Source organism: Alligator mississippiensis, chromosome 4 (assembly GCF_030867095.1).
Source record: "Alligator mississippiensis isolate rAllMis1 chromosome 4, rAllMis1, whole genome shotgun sequence".
Lineage (NCBI taxonomy): Eukaryota > Metazoa > Chordata > Crocodylia > Alligatoridae > Alligator > Alligator mississippiensis.
Window position 1 is genome coordinate 171,048,924 of NC_081827.1, and position 13,843 is coordinate 171,062,766.

The following is a 13,843-nucleotide window of genomic DNA, read 5'->3' on the forward strand; positions in this document are numbered from 1 at the left end:
AGACATTAAAACAAAAAAACAAAAACCACACTTTACCGGAAGCAGCAGCACATTACTTCAACCTGGCTCTGCAGCATCTGTATAGCTCGGGCACTTCAGCGGGGCTTTTTCGTGACTTTAGCTAAAGCTAAGGCTAAAGTTAAAGCTAATTCAATCAAGCTATTAAAGTACCAAAAAAGCCCTACTAAAGCACCCTTTCTTTACAGATGCTGCAGAGCAAGGTTGAAGTAACACACTGCCTCTGCTGTGCATGTGCGGGGCTTGGCACAGGAACACACCAAGTTAAAAGTAAAACACTGAGGTTTTTGGGGAGGGCGGGGTATGTCTGCAAGCACCCACCAGCAAAAAATAAAGTCGGCAGCTATGGCTCAGAGTATGACCATAAAAATAACTTATGAAATTTTAGCTATGATACATGTAAACGTACACCCTTGCCTACTGCTAGTATCTATTTTTATTCCAAGCTCCTTCTTCAAAAAGTAACAATTTATCTTCAAAAGAAAGTATGAGGGATCCAAAAGTCTCACTGGAGGATGGTGTGAACCAACATCCTGGAGGCACACACTTTCAAACTTCACTGAAGTTCCCATGGGGAGCCATGCAGGACGTGCATCCCCATCACAAGTTTAACCAAATCTCCCAGATCTAATATCTCCTGGCCTTGACAAAACTTGAGCCTAGATCTGGTTCCTGCTTTATGTCCTAGGTCCCATTCTGGTACTATTTGTTTTTTTCTTGCTTTTCTAGACTGGGCAGGGTGCCAGGAGCTGAAGACCTGGCATCAAGAATGCTGAAAACATTTCCTAGAGAGCGGGTCTCTGCACAAGATGCGCTTGTCCATAACTTTTTCAGCCTTCTGCCTGCTCAGCTGCATCAGCTTCCAGATGGTATGTTAACCCCTGCTCCTATCTCAGCAAGAAGGGGGATGCTTCATTTGTAGTTTGTCAAAGCAGTGCCACAATTACAGCAGGGCAAAAGGAGCAACTGCCCTAGATGCCAACTTGGGGTTGGAGGGGTGAGGGGGAGGTTGTGCAAAAAAAAGTCTGTCATTGGCAGCTGCACAATCACGATTGTGATTGAATCAGTGGCATAGCTGCAATGGGAAGTCACTGCTACCTGTGCCCCAGGCACCCAGCCACATTGCTACACTGCTGGTCAACAACTTTAAAAAAAAACCATAAGCTGCAATGTGGCCGAGTTGCTGCTTGAGCAACTTTAGTCTTTTTTTCCTCTGTCAACATGGCATCAATGCTAGAAAGGAACTCAGAAGATACCTCAGTATTGGTAGTTTATTTAGAAAGCTGTGATTGTAAATGCCTCAGTATAAAGCCACCGCTTCCTGATTCTGTACCTATAGATGCCTGAAGCTCCTTCCTAAAACCATATTTTATGTTTAATTCAGGTGACAGTTTGCTCCAATATCCTGAATTCCCAGCTGCTTCATGTGATGTGTTAGCCCCGGTCCCCAAAATGCACCTTCTGCTCCCTTTTGATGTTCTGAGAAACCAGCTGTCCCTTATACCCTGTATACTAGATCTCCCTTGAAATTACCTGCCTTTTCTTCTCCTGCCTTCTGTTGCTCACTCATGAACATATTCACAAACATCTATCAGGCACATGCCCCCACCACCCAACAGACGGAGAACCTACTGAGTTACAAACCTTCTTCCTAAACTGGAAAATCTCTTTCCCATCCTGCATAATATGCCTATCAGACTGGCCATTTCTCAGGGTCTCTTGGGCACTCATTTTTCTCTTTAGATATGAGTAATTAAGAGGGAACCTACTTGGAGCAAGTTGTCAAGTTATTTGAAAACTTCATTTATGGCTTTTCTAACATACCCCAAGCAGAGGAGCTGCCAGCTAGAATCTCTCCCAAACTGCCACCCTTAGAAAGGTGTTGTATGTGTGCAAGTGAGCGCAAGATCTGCATTCCTTTTCTGTTCACCCAGCCACAGAGCACAAATCTACTTTGACACTTTTAGAAAAATGAAAAGATGGAATCTCACAGGAGCCTGCCTGTGCTGGGGGGGAGAGGGGGAGAAGAGGGGAGCGCTCACAGCAGGAGGGAAGTTGACTTTTCTTTATACATATAGGGTTTTTTCCATGCAGAGTTTAAATTACGCCTGATAAAAGGAGTTTCGTGGATGTTTCAGTTCTTTCAAACCCTCCTGGCTTCCTCCCAATTAAATGAGGTTTGTCAAAGCCACAGGGCTCTGCTGCTGCCGGAGAGGCGGACAAGCACTTCCTGCAGTGACATCTCAAATCCCCAAGGGAGGAGATGAAAGTGCCAGTGCCAAGAGACAGAGAAAGAGAAAGTGTGGAAAAAATAGGTACAGAGACAGACAGAATGAGAGAAAGGGAGAGAGAGAAGAAATAGAAGGAATGACACAACAGATTGGCACGGTGTGTCAATTTCTAGAACAAGGTTTATTATCTAGGGTGTATTGCCATGTAGGAGATGATTTCCTTTACCCTGGGTTTATATACCACCCCGTATTTATCATCTCTGATACTTCATTCAAACAGCAGTGAGAGGTACCTTGGTGAACAGGAAACTACATGGCATTATCATAGCAACCAGTGTGTTGGGAACAAAATCAAAGTCTATTGGACTGAAACCAGTATAATATGATTATGCAAGATCATATTCATGAGTGACTCATTACGACTATAAAAATTAGGCAATGCTGAATAATTCCCAATGCATCCATCCCCATTGCCATAATCCTATACAAAGCATTTGTTCCCTGTGTCATGTTGGAATCGCATCATTTTCAGATTTAATTGCATCATTTTAGAATTCTGGGTGCTATGATAACAGTGCAGATTTTAAATATATTTTGTTCCTACTTTGTTCTGGAGCAGGCTGGCTATTATTTTCAATGTTCTGAACACGAAAGTTCAGTCAGGAGGGCAAGAAACAAGCTGGAGGTAGAAAGTAAAAAGGGGCTTCAATTTCCAGAGGTGTGGGGAAGGTGGGGGTGAGGGGTAGTGGGGGAGAAACAAAATTAAAAAAAACATGTTCCAGCCAGGAGTCCTTTTTCTCTTTTCTGAAATATCTATAGCCTGAACTTCCTTTTACATAAGTTGCCCTTAACAAGTTTGTAGCTAGAGAATACCTCCCAAAGGCCACTTTCTGTAAAAAATAATTGGGGAACTTCTGTCTCAGAGGTGAGAGCCCTTCTAAATAACAATTTTATGCTATTGAAATGAATGCTAATGAGAAGATAGAGGCTGCTGTCATATGAGGCAGGGAGGTAAAGAGAAGGTGTGCAGGGAGCTCTTAGTTTCCTCTTGGTGAACTTGGTGAGCAGAGGAGATCCAAAATACTGGTACTTTGTTTTTTTCTGGATGTAAAGTGCTGGAAAATAAGGGTAATCCATGTTGATTCCTCTCTAGTGGCTGGTGCCAATGGGAGGATAAGAATCTACCACAGCAGCCAGTTAATGGAGCAGCTTTTTCATCTCTAGTGATAGAGATTCAAGTTTTTGGTGTTGTAAGTCCTTGCTTCAAATTCCACCAGTAAGTAGTCCAGGTGGGGTTGATTACAGAAGCACCGCAAGTTTGGTGAGACATGTAAAGTGTCAGGAGAGGGCACTCACATGATCATCATCTGATTTCCTTCTAGCCTGTCTTATAGTTTGGAAATGGCAATTTTAAAAGGACAAGTTTCTTTGGGTGAATCTGGTATCTTTTAGTAGATCAATTAAAATAGTTGGAAAAATTCTTCTTTGCAAGCTTTCAAGTACAAACACTCTTTTTCAGGTAGAGGAAGCATCTGCAGTTATTATTTTAAAATGACAAGCTTTTGCAGGTCCTTCCTGCTCTCAGACAAACTAGTGGAGTTCTGGCCGTCTCTGGTCCAGCCCCATGCCACAACAGTACCAGTTAAACCCCATGCTAACCTTGGGCATCCTTCTGCTGTTCTGGCTCAAAGTTTGTTAACAACTGAACAATTCATGCAAGAAAATGGAGTTCGCCGAGTCAAAAACACAAGAGGCTGAGAGCCTCCTGCCTCAATTTTCATCTCAGACTGCACAGGTTTCCTGTCAAAGTAGCCCCCAAGTTGCCCCCTCCGCATTGTCAAACCTAAGGCAGAGTAGTTTGCTGCTGCTTATTCTTAGTGGTAATTTTAGATTATTTTTGATTAGTCATGCCCTCAAAAGTTTTAGAGCAGTCTTTCTGCCTAGAAGGTGAACAGCAGAACATGAGAGATGGCATCGGTACATTCCCGCAGCAAGCACTTTAAAACCAGAAAGCAGCTTTGCTCAAGAGCCTGCAGTGCTTCTGACTGCATTGATTAAGGGAGCAAAGAGCCCTAAGTTCAGGCTCCCCACAGGACTTGAATGCCCAGTTCAGCAGTGAGGTTTTTCACAGCTTGGGTGACACGGAACCCTAGCCAAAAGACCAGCATATTGTCTGTGCGCCAGCAAGTCCAATTTATGACCTATTTTAGGATTTTAAGTGGTACATGGGGCTGTTGCTTTGCCAAACGAGGAAGTTTGCTCTTTGGGAACTGATGGCTTAAGAATATAAAAATCAATTCAAAACCAGTGTTTGTATTTAATTCCACTGTTTCCAAGACATACGAGAATGTTTCCCAGCCAGCTTCTGGCACATAGGCTGCATCTACACTATGCTGATCCTCCCTAAACTTCCCAGAATTCTCACTGCTGCTTCAGCTTGGCAGAAAGGAAGGAGCACTGGGGTTGACAGGGCACTGACATTTTAACCAATTCCTAACCTGGCACAGAGAAGGCCTAGGCAGCATTGGATAAGGTGCCACCATCTTGCCTAGCCTACAGTTTCCACTACTGCCACTGGTGAGGCTGCACTGGTGGGAAATGATACTGGAGCACAGTGTGAACAGTAGACAGCCTTAAGAAGGTAACTGTCTGAAACAGTCTCTTGAGGGATGTCACTGCTTTCACTGGGTTCTGCATCATAGCTGAAAAGTATATCCACACCTCTGCGTCCTGGATGTGGGAATCCTCAGGTCTCAAGATTAGACATCCTATGCTGAAAATTATACTTGGATGCATAGGAAGTAAGGATGCAGTAGATCTACACATCCCAATTTTACTATGCCTTACAGGGAGGTAACTTGGAGTTAGTATATTGTGATACACAAACTAAAACAGCCCTTGGAGTGAAGTCACGGATGGATTGTTTTCTAAATCCCTACTCACTCGCTCACTGTTTATGCAAGTAGAGCTCCCACTGACCTCAAGTGGCTTGACTTTCAAACACCAGTTTTTATGGCAGATTTGCCTATGTAAAGACATTAAGAATTGCAGGTTAACTTTGTGGCCTGAAGCTGCAGCTCTTGGGCAGCACAGACATGCCCCATATGCCTGAAGCACAGGTTTCTAGGAACATAGCCCGTGTTAAAGCGGTTGAAAAGTGCCAGAAGTGTTAGCCTGGAGCAGACACTGTGCTTTCAAAACACAAGGAGAGCAGAAAACTTTCTGAACACAAGGAGAGCAGCCCTTGAGCAAAAACTATGGAGTTTGGGCCATCAGAGTTTTGAAAAAAAATAAATGTCATAGACAATGAACCAAATGCTGCTCTCAGTCACACAGATCTACATCCAGAAGAACTGGAAAATGGCCCTCAGTTAATGTTGTGGGAACTACGTATCTGTGACTGGTGAGTGCTTCTAATCCCCTTGAATAATGTGGGCACCACAGATTCAGAGCGTTTATGCTTATTTTGTTTAATTGCAAAACTAAGTTTTATCTCACACTTTCCCTTTAAAGCACTTCAAGGCAAATCAAAAAAGAGATTGAGTTGTCTTGCTTGCCATGAAAGGTACTGAGACCTATGATACCATTTAGTCACTCTTCACACTTGGGTGCACTTCTGCCTTCCCCAGTTATCAGCAGAAAAGAGTAAATGGAGTGATCAGATTTCTAAGCACAAAAGTTAAAGCTAAGTTTGAGAGGGTGACAGCAAGCAGCTCTGAGCCTAGGAACTCAATTAGTCTGAAAGACAACTATCTCATTATCTTTCCAAAAATGATATAAATACATAAGAATATAAAAATTTAAAATAAACTCTCTCTATTGACTGTCTAGATGACTGAATTTCCCTTCTCAATTTCTTTAAACACCCACTTTAGTATTTATTTATTCTAAGCGCGAAGCAGCTGCAATAATTAGACTGTCAGATTCAGAAAGTTAATGAGGAGTCACTGGAGTGGAAGGTTTTGCATTTGTGAGATTGCTGAAGGAGAGAAGCTCTGTGCCTTCGCTCTATCTCTTTTTTCTTTTTTCTTTTTTTTCCCCCCTCCACTGGGTGGGAAGGAGAGAGCTTGGCAGCACAAGGATCGATTTGAATCCTTTTGATTAGTGGGTTGCATTCCCACTCCTGTTCTGCCAAATAATGTTTTTGCTGTTGTTCCTTTTTGGGGGGGGTTAAAAAACGGCCATGATGAGATTTTTAGGGAAAAGGAAGAATTAAACAATCCCTCCTCCATTCTTTCCTTCCTCCTCCAAAAATGCACAAGGAAGTGAGCTGAGAGAAAGACATTTCCAAGCTACTTTAAATGCCAGGTGATGTGAACAAGGAGGCTAGAAAACCAGTAACATAAGATTTCCCTTAATCATTCTTTAGAAGTGAAGGCACTGTAAACCAAGGAAGGGTGACTACTAGCTCACTGCTACCAAAACCCAAATAAAAGTTACATGGGTGTCTAGAGTTAAAAAAATATTCCTCTTTCCACTGGCTAAATAATGTCTTAAGTTAAAAGGGCTTATTAATAACCCTGCAAACATTTGGCGATCTTCAAAAAGCATCTTTACGCGCATCTAACTTCGTAGCATCTGTACTGAGACCACTTACCAGATGATGTGCTTGTACAGCTAAGGCCTTGGGAAATATGTTTATACAGCATCCTAGACTTTGTTTTCTAGATCATCAGTTCCCAAGTTTTTGGGAACAATGTATCACTGTCAAATCTCAAAATTTAATGTATACCACCAAACACCCAGATGATACAACTTGTATTTGAAAATCCTGTATGAAAGCAAGATAAAGTCCTAGTCTTGTACAACCATGGCAGACCACCAGTAGCATCTAAAATCCACAGCTTTGGAGCCACTGATTTGGAGTGCCTGCTACTTAAGTAGCACATTTTTCGAAGTCAGGAACTAGGGACAGTCACAAATTGATGCAGATCAGAGATTTAGCTGTATAAACAGCAATTCAGCCAAAAGGATTTTTCTAGATGAATTCTGTTGGCACACAAAACTGCGTTTCTCTGAAGAGTGGCTTTGAGGAACATTATGCAGATCAGAACTTCACTGAAGGCCCAACTACTGTTGCTGAATCGCTTTTCTCTCCCTCCCCACAAGCCGAGCTTTGGAAGCACAGTAAATTGCAGTGGTGTTCTGTACTCCCAGCTGCAATAAGGGTAGCCACAACTGAGCAGGTGTGGTGGGAAATATATTCTTTCTGTGGTCCTCTCCTTCACTTTTTTTTCACAGCACAATCACTGTTTACAGTCCCAGGAGTGAGGCTGCAACCAGAAATCTGTGACATATTTGTTCCTCACCAGAAGCATCATCCCCAAGCCAGCTCCAGCAAGTTCTGGTGAAATATCAGAATGATCAACTTCCTTTTGGGTAAGGAGCTAAAAGAAGAGAGTTTTGAGCTGCAGCTTCACCGATCAGGGCCATTCAGAGACCCTGCCTCACACATGCATTGACATGGCTCCAAAAAGTCCACCCCCCCCCCCCCCCCCGCAACCCTCGAAGGAGTGAGCAGGGATGTCTCAGGAGGACAAGCGCAGCTCTAGGTCTGGTAGGGGTGGGAGACCCATCAGCAGTTGCAGGGGTCTCAGTGGGGCAGTGCCCTGGGATTGTCCATCCCATTCTCCCTCCTTCCCCTGTGCAGACAGATGTAAGCAAAAGTGAAACACTCCAAAATAGTACCTAATTTCAAGAGATATTCCTGGGAGTTTGAAATGCTTCAAAGGACAAGCTGCACAAAGGCATCTGAAACATTTTAATTGTTACATCTGTCTACACTGGCTCCCATGCACCACACCCAGAAATGCAGCAAAGATCTCTTGTCTCCCCTGTGCTTGATGGTAGGCACAAGTGCCCCCAGAGCAGATTTACCAATATATGTCTGGGTTTGGTGCATGTCTAGATTTGGCAACACGTGCATTCTGTCAAGGGTGGGAATCCCTAGACTGCAGTTTGTGAGCCCATGTTCTCCCAATGGATGGCTTCTATTCTGTGGTCCTCAGCACTAATCTGCTCTAAACAGCCACAGATCTGGAGACTGGAATTTATCATTCAAGCTTTTACACTTTAAATCTCAAAATGCCAATAAGGGGATGTATTCCATGTACCCAACTATATTTTCTTCTGGAGTAGAGGTGGGTACCACCAGGTCACTCTGCCTGATGAATCACCAGTAATGCAAAGCAACTCAGCTAAGGTTATTACAGCATCTAAGGTGCCCTGAAGATTGCAGCAGCCTCGGGACTGACTTGACTCTGCTACCACTGATATTTTTGTGTCAGATTCTGCTTTCTGCGTAACACCAGGGTAACTTCAGTAGATCTATTTATTTCGGTTTTAAATAAGCATCAGAAACTGCCCCACTGTGTATTCTCCAGTGCCTGAACAGTGCTAGGTAAAAATGCTAAAGCTGCCACATCCTTGTTTTTATTTGCTTGTTTCAGTTTTAAAGGCAAATGGCTAACAGAAAGTGATGTTTCAACATGAAAACTTTTTTTTTTACTTGCTAGGGTTACAAGTAACACCTGTTGCTGAAAGATCATGGGGCTTCCCAGAAATAACTACAGAAACATCCATTTTATCCAGTTTGCTTACATTTAGCGTTTGAGAGCAGTTTATGCCTACTCCAGGAATGCTCACCCTGCAGCACACAGAGCCATGACGTCAGGCCTGCAAGGACTCCCCACAGGTTATAAAATTTGGTGGTAGAGGAGCAATGGAAGTACTGTTTCCAAATTCCCACGCCCCACATGGGAGGTCAGAGCTGGGCCATGCCCCCTCCCCCCTGCATGGCCAGATTGGGGTTGGGCCACACCACCTCCCCCCATGCATCCAGGTCACACCCTGTTGTCCCCCACCAATGGAGCCATGCTCCCTCTACCCCACCCCGCTGTGGGGCTGGGTTGGGGCCGGGCCATGCCCCCTCCCCACCATGGGACCCAGCTAGGCCCCTTCCCTCCCCTGCAGGGCTGGTCAGGACTGGGACACGTCCTCTCCCCCCACATGGTCAAATTGGGACCAGGCTGTACCCTGTACCTTTGCATGGCCAGATGGGGCCTCAACATGGCCACCTGGGTACTAAATTGAGACCACCAGCTGGATTTGGTCCATAGGCAGACCAAGCACTGCCCATCCAGCCCACTGGGGGAGAAGGTTGGGCACCACTGGTTTGGCCAGTTTCACAGGTTTCTTTGCGTAGTCAGAGGGGTCCTGGATCCATAAACACATGTAACATTCAATTCCACTGAAGTCTCTAAGCATAGCCAGTTAAGTAAAATTATGCTCATGCTTTAGTGTTGGCAGAATCAATGCAATACATTTTTCTGCTAAAGCTTCTGTCTAATGCATTTGAAAGCTTGTCTAACTTCATCCCAACTATGCGGTTGGTCCAATAAAAGATATCACACCACAACAATCCTTGCCTCTTGCATAATTCCTGGATCATTATGGCTACAACATCACTCTAAGGCAGGGGTGGGCAAAATGCAGCCCACGGACTGGATGTGGCCTGCCTGGCCATTCTATCCGGCCCACAGGCCCCCCACAAAATTTAGAAAATTAATATTTATCTGCCCTGGGCTGCCTGTCATGCGGCCCTCGATGGCTTGCCAAAACTCAGTAAGCAGCCCTCCACGCAAAATAATTGCCCGCCCCTGCTATAAGGCTACCACACCAACATTTTTAAATACCAAGCCCTACAAAAATCAGCAGAGACTGGCCCTCAGGGTGATTCAGGGATGTATATAAAACCTTAAACTACTCTTAATGGATTTTTAAAATACTGACTAGATTTCTTGTTGATGTTCCTTTTTCTTCCTCACTTGCCTTACATATTTAACAAACTTAAAGATCAACTCATACCCTCTTCCACAGGTTAATATGTAAGTAGGGTGACCACCTTTTCCAAATTGGAAGGAAGGACACATGTCCACTTGCCCTGCCCACGCAGCATGGCTGGAGCAGAGCTGAATGGAGCCCATGGGAGGTGGGAGCAGGCTGCCTGCTGCAGGTTCAGGGCTCTCCACCCTACTGTCCTGACCCTAGGAGCCTCATACTGGCTGCATCGCCATGGCAAGGCACCCCCTGCTCTCCCCAGCCCCTTGTAGCCCCTTCTGCCATCCTGCAAGGAGAAACCTGCCACTTCCCACGTTTTTCTGTGGTGAACAGAAAACAGATCCCTGCACGATACTGCAAATTTGGGACAAATGCTCTTCCTGAGTCATGCAGCCCAGGACTGGGACATGATGTTCCCATTTTGGGACTGTCCTGCCCAATTAGGGATGGGTGGTCACCCTGTCTGTAAGATGTAATCCAGTGGTGCTCAACCCATGGCCTGCAGGCTGCATGTAGCCCATGAAGCCTGAGCAATTGGCCTGCCACCTATGGGGCTCTGCACATGCAGCGAGTTCTCTGAGCTCATCAGCATGTCAGTGCAGACTCTGGCCAGAGCCACTGCTTTCACAAGGTTCCTGAGCCCAGGGGGTGAATGCTGCCACTGGCAGGGAAAACAGAGGGTGCAAATAGCAGCAGCATTAAGCCTGGGAGCTCTGAAGCTCTGTGAAAGTAAAGCCCCAGACTAGAGCCTGCACTGACATGCCACTGAGCACCCAAAGCTCCAGCAGTCGTTTTCTAAGCCTCAGCCCATTTCTGATATTTTTGGCCTCCTTGTAAAAAAGGTTGAGCCCCAGTGATGGAATCCAATACTTAGGTTTTTAGAATTTCTTGGAACAAAGACCTGTAAGATTTCACTGGTAACTTTTTAAAATAATGGAAACATCTTTATGACAATGATAAAGCATTTTAAAGGAATCTAAACACTACTAACTGGGCATCTAATAGATAAGTATTGTGTTGATACATGAGAAAATGAACTTGACAAACAATATAAATGACCAGCCTACTTCCATTGTTCAATATGATGTAAGTGCAAAAATAATTAAAAATAAAATACTAAGCATACAAGGCTGAATGGTGGCTTTGCTGTGAACTCACCATAAGGGGCAGCAAATTGTCACTATCTCCTTGCCTTTCTCCCAGTGATCCAGAAAGGAAATAGGCTATGCTACATCTGTGCCCAAGGAAATATTGGTTCGAGGCCAAAGCTCCATCAGTCTCCACCTTTTTATACTTCCTCCAATCTACTTTTCTGAGTGGGAGTTTATGGGTTCCCTGGAGCCTCTCACTGGTAATTTAGAATGCGGATAGATATTTCAGGGGCCCTGTTAGCACTGTGTGCTGCTATGCTACCTAGGCCATAGTTAGGTTAGCATTCATTTTTAATAATCAACATAACTAAAAGGTAATATAATAACCCAAGGGAAATATTTGGAATTATGATCCATTTTTTAAATGTTAATTTATAAACGTATTTTATCAAGAAATCTCTCAGTTCTTACCCTGATAGTGTCCTGTGGTTATAGGGGCAGATCCTGCTACCAGTTATCCCAGCCTGCTTCTGGAATTGCTCCTCTGAGGTCAGAGAAACTACAGGACCATTTACACTGGTATAACTGAGGGAAGAGCCTGGTCCAGGGAGTTTCACTTTTTAAAAAATCATCTTTCAGAGAAAAGAAAGGATCTGATATAAATATCCTGGTTTCTCTTTTGTTTGGCTTTTTTTGTTTGTTTTGTTTTGTTTTGTTTTTGACGTCCCCCCCCCAAAGAACAGACTGTCTTGGCAACCAAGATGTAACAGTGCAGTCTGGACCTTCAGAATAAATCCAACCATGTGTCACTTAATAGAGAGATCCCTGGACCAGAAGATGGATGTTCAAACAGGACAGATGGGAGCTGACAATTGAAAGAATGTCAAGACTGATCCAAGGCTTACAGAGACCTGTCACTCCTGCGGTTTGCCTACCATCCCCTCCAACAAAAGGAGCTCCTGAGGGAAGGAGGGGATTAGTCTATAAAGTTGAGTGAAGTCTCAAGGGAAGATGGTTTCTTGGATAAAGTTGTCAACAAAAGGAATTGTTTAAGACTATTTGTTATAATTTCCTAGAGGGAGCTTCTGCCATTACTAACAGGATTATCAGTATACTGGTTCCACACCAGCGGAGCATTAGAAATGCACATTGTGGGCTGGTTGCCTAGAGCTGAATTGAGAGGTCTTCTTATGTCCAAAATAAGTGTAGGTGTTTATGAGCATGGAGGAGGTGAGGAATTGAGACCCAAACAAAGATTGTTTTTGGTATAATTATTGCACTGAGCATGGGTGTATGAATGAGTTATAAGCCTGTTTTAATCTTCTTGATCTCTGAGCTGCTGACAGACTATGAATAGGAAAAGTACTCCTGGTGGGGGAAAGGCTAGTGGGAGTAGCTGAGAGATCTCACCCAACCAAAACTCCTACAGCATTTCTCAGAGGGGCTCTTCGGAAAGTTAAGGAAAAAGTACTTCAGTATCAGTGCTATAGTTCAGGGGGTCAGCAACATAAGGCATTCAGGCCAAATCCAGCCCGTGGAACCGCTGGATCCAGCCCTTGAATCCAAAGGGCTTTGGCAGTATTCTGGTGGTGGCGTGCTTCACATGTACTCACCCCAGAGCTGGGCATCAAGGAGCTGTGCTGGGGCCAGGTGGATGCAGCTGGATAGTGGGTAGAAGCAGGCACAAAGAAAAACTGAGGCCACAACAGCAACAGCAGGGAAAAGTCACTAATGCATGTGAAAGAAGAATTTGAACAAAAGGAATGAACAAAGGGGTAAATCCTGGGTTGGGCTGGGCCTCATTAATTTTTTAAGACACACACAGCTTCCCTGTTTTCCCATCCACAGTGTCATCTGACTCTAGAGCCATTGTGATAGGATGGCAAGTGCATGAACTGCGTCCTACCCCTATCCATTGGGTCCATGTAGGTAAGTGCGAGGCCAAGGAAGGATGTTATGGTGTGCAGATTCCATCACCTCACTCACCACCCCTCATTTCCTAGGCATGCCAGCTCACCCATTACAGAAGTTGATGTTCTTGTTCCAAAGCATCTTTCAAAACTGTTAAAAATACCTTGGTGACTCCCATGCTTACACAGGGGGAAAGTACTTGCCTGGCTTGGGCTCCTGATCTTGGATGCATGTCTTCACAAGGAATAATTCAGAGGACAGGTTCCTGTTTAGTTCCAATATAATGGTCTCATTTACATCCCCATGTTGTGCCTGTTTGCAGGGATTGCAGGTTCTGTGAGTCTTTCTCTTCCTCCACCAAACTGTCCTGAACTGAAACTGGGTGAAGAGCTGGATTGTGTCACTAGGGCTAGGGACAGACATTACACATAAACTGGTTTAAGTGATCAGTAACTGGTTTAAACCTATAACAGGACAGATGTTCAGTGCACATAAACCAGTTTGAAAATGGCTGAAATCAGTTTGAGATAAACCTGGTTGAGTGTAGTATCAAACTTAACTGATTTGGCTCAAACCTATTTATGCAATGTCTGTCCCAGATCCCTTGCTGGTTTAAGATAAACCAGACTCCCCCAGCATGCTGGCATTCTCTTTCGGCTGGGCAGGGCAGGGCAGGGCAGGGCAACAGGGCTGCAACAGGGCTGGCCCCTACCTTTCTTTCCCTCACTAGAACTCGGCAGAGACTTGTAGGCA

General features: G+C 44.5%; 1 protein-coding gene across 1 annotated transcript in view; it reads left to right on the forward strand.

Annotated features, from left to right (window-relative positions):
- CDK15 (cyclin dependent kinase 15) overlaps window positions 1-9,653 on the forward strand; it is a 91,183-nt gene extending 81,530 nt beyond the window's left edge. Inside the window, exons 12-14 of the mRNA XM_014594366.3 lie at window positions 748-887; window positions 7,491-7,628; window positions 8,765-9,653. Of these exons, the coding sequence (XP_014449852.2) occupies window positions 748-887; window positions 7,491-7,600 (250 nt within the window). The 3' untranslated portion in view covers window positions 7,601-7,628; window positions 8,765-9,653. The remainder of the gene's footprint in view (window positions 1-747; window positions 888-7,490; window positions 7,629-8,764) is intronic.
- The last annotated feature ends 4,190 nt before the right edge of the window (window positions 9,654-13,843 follow it).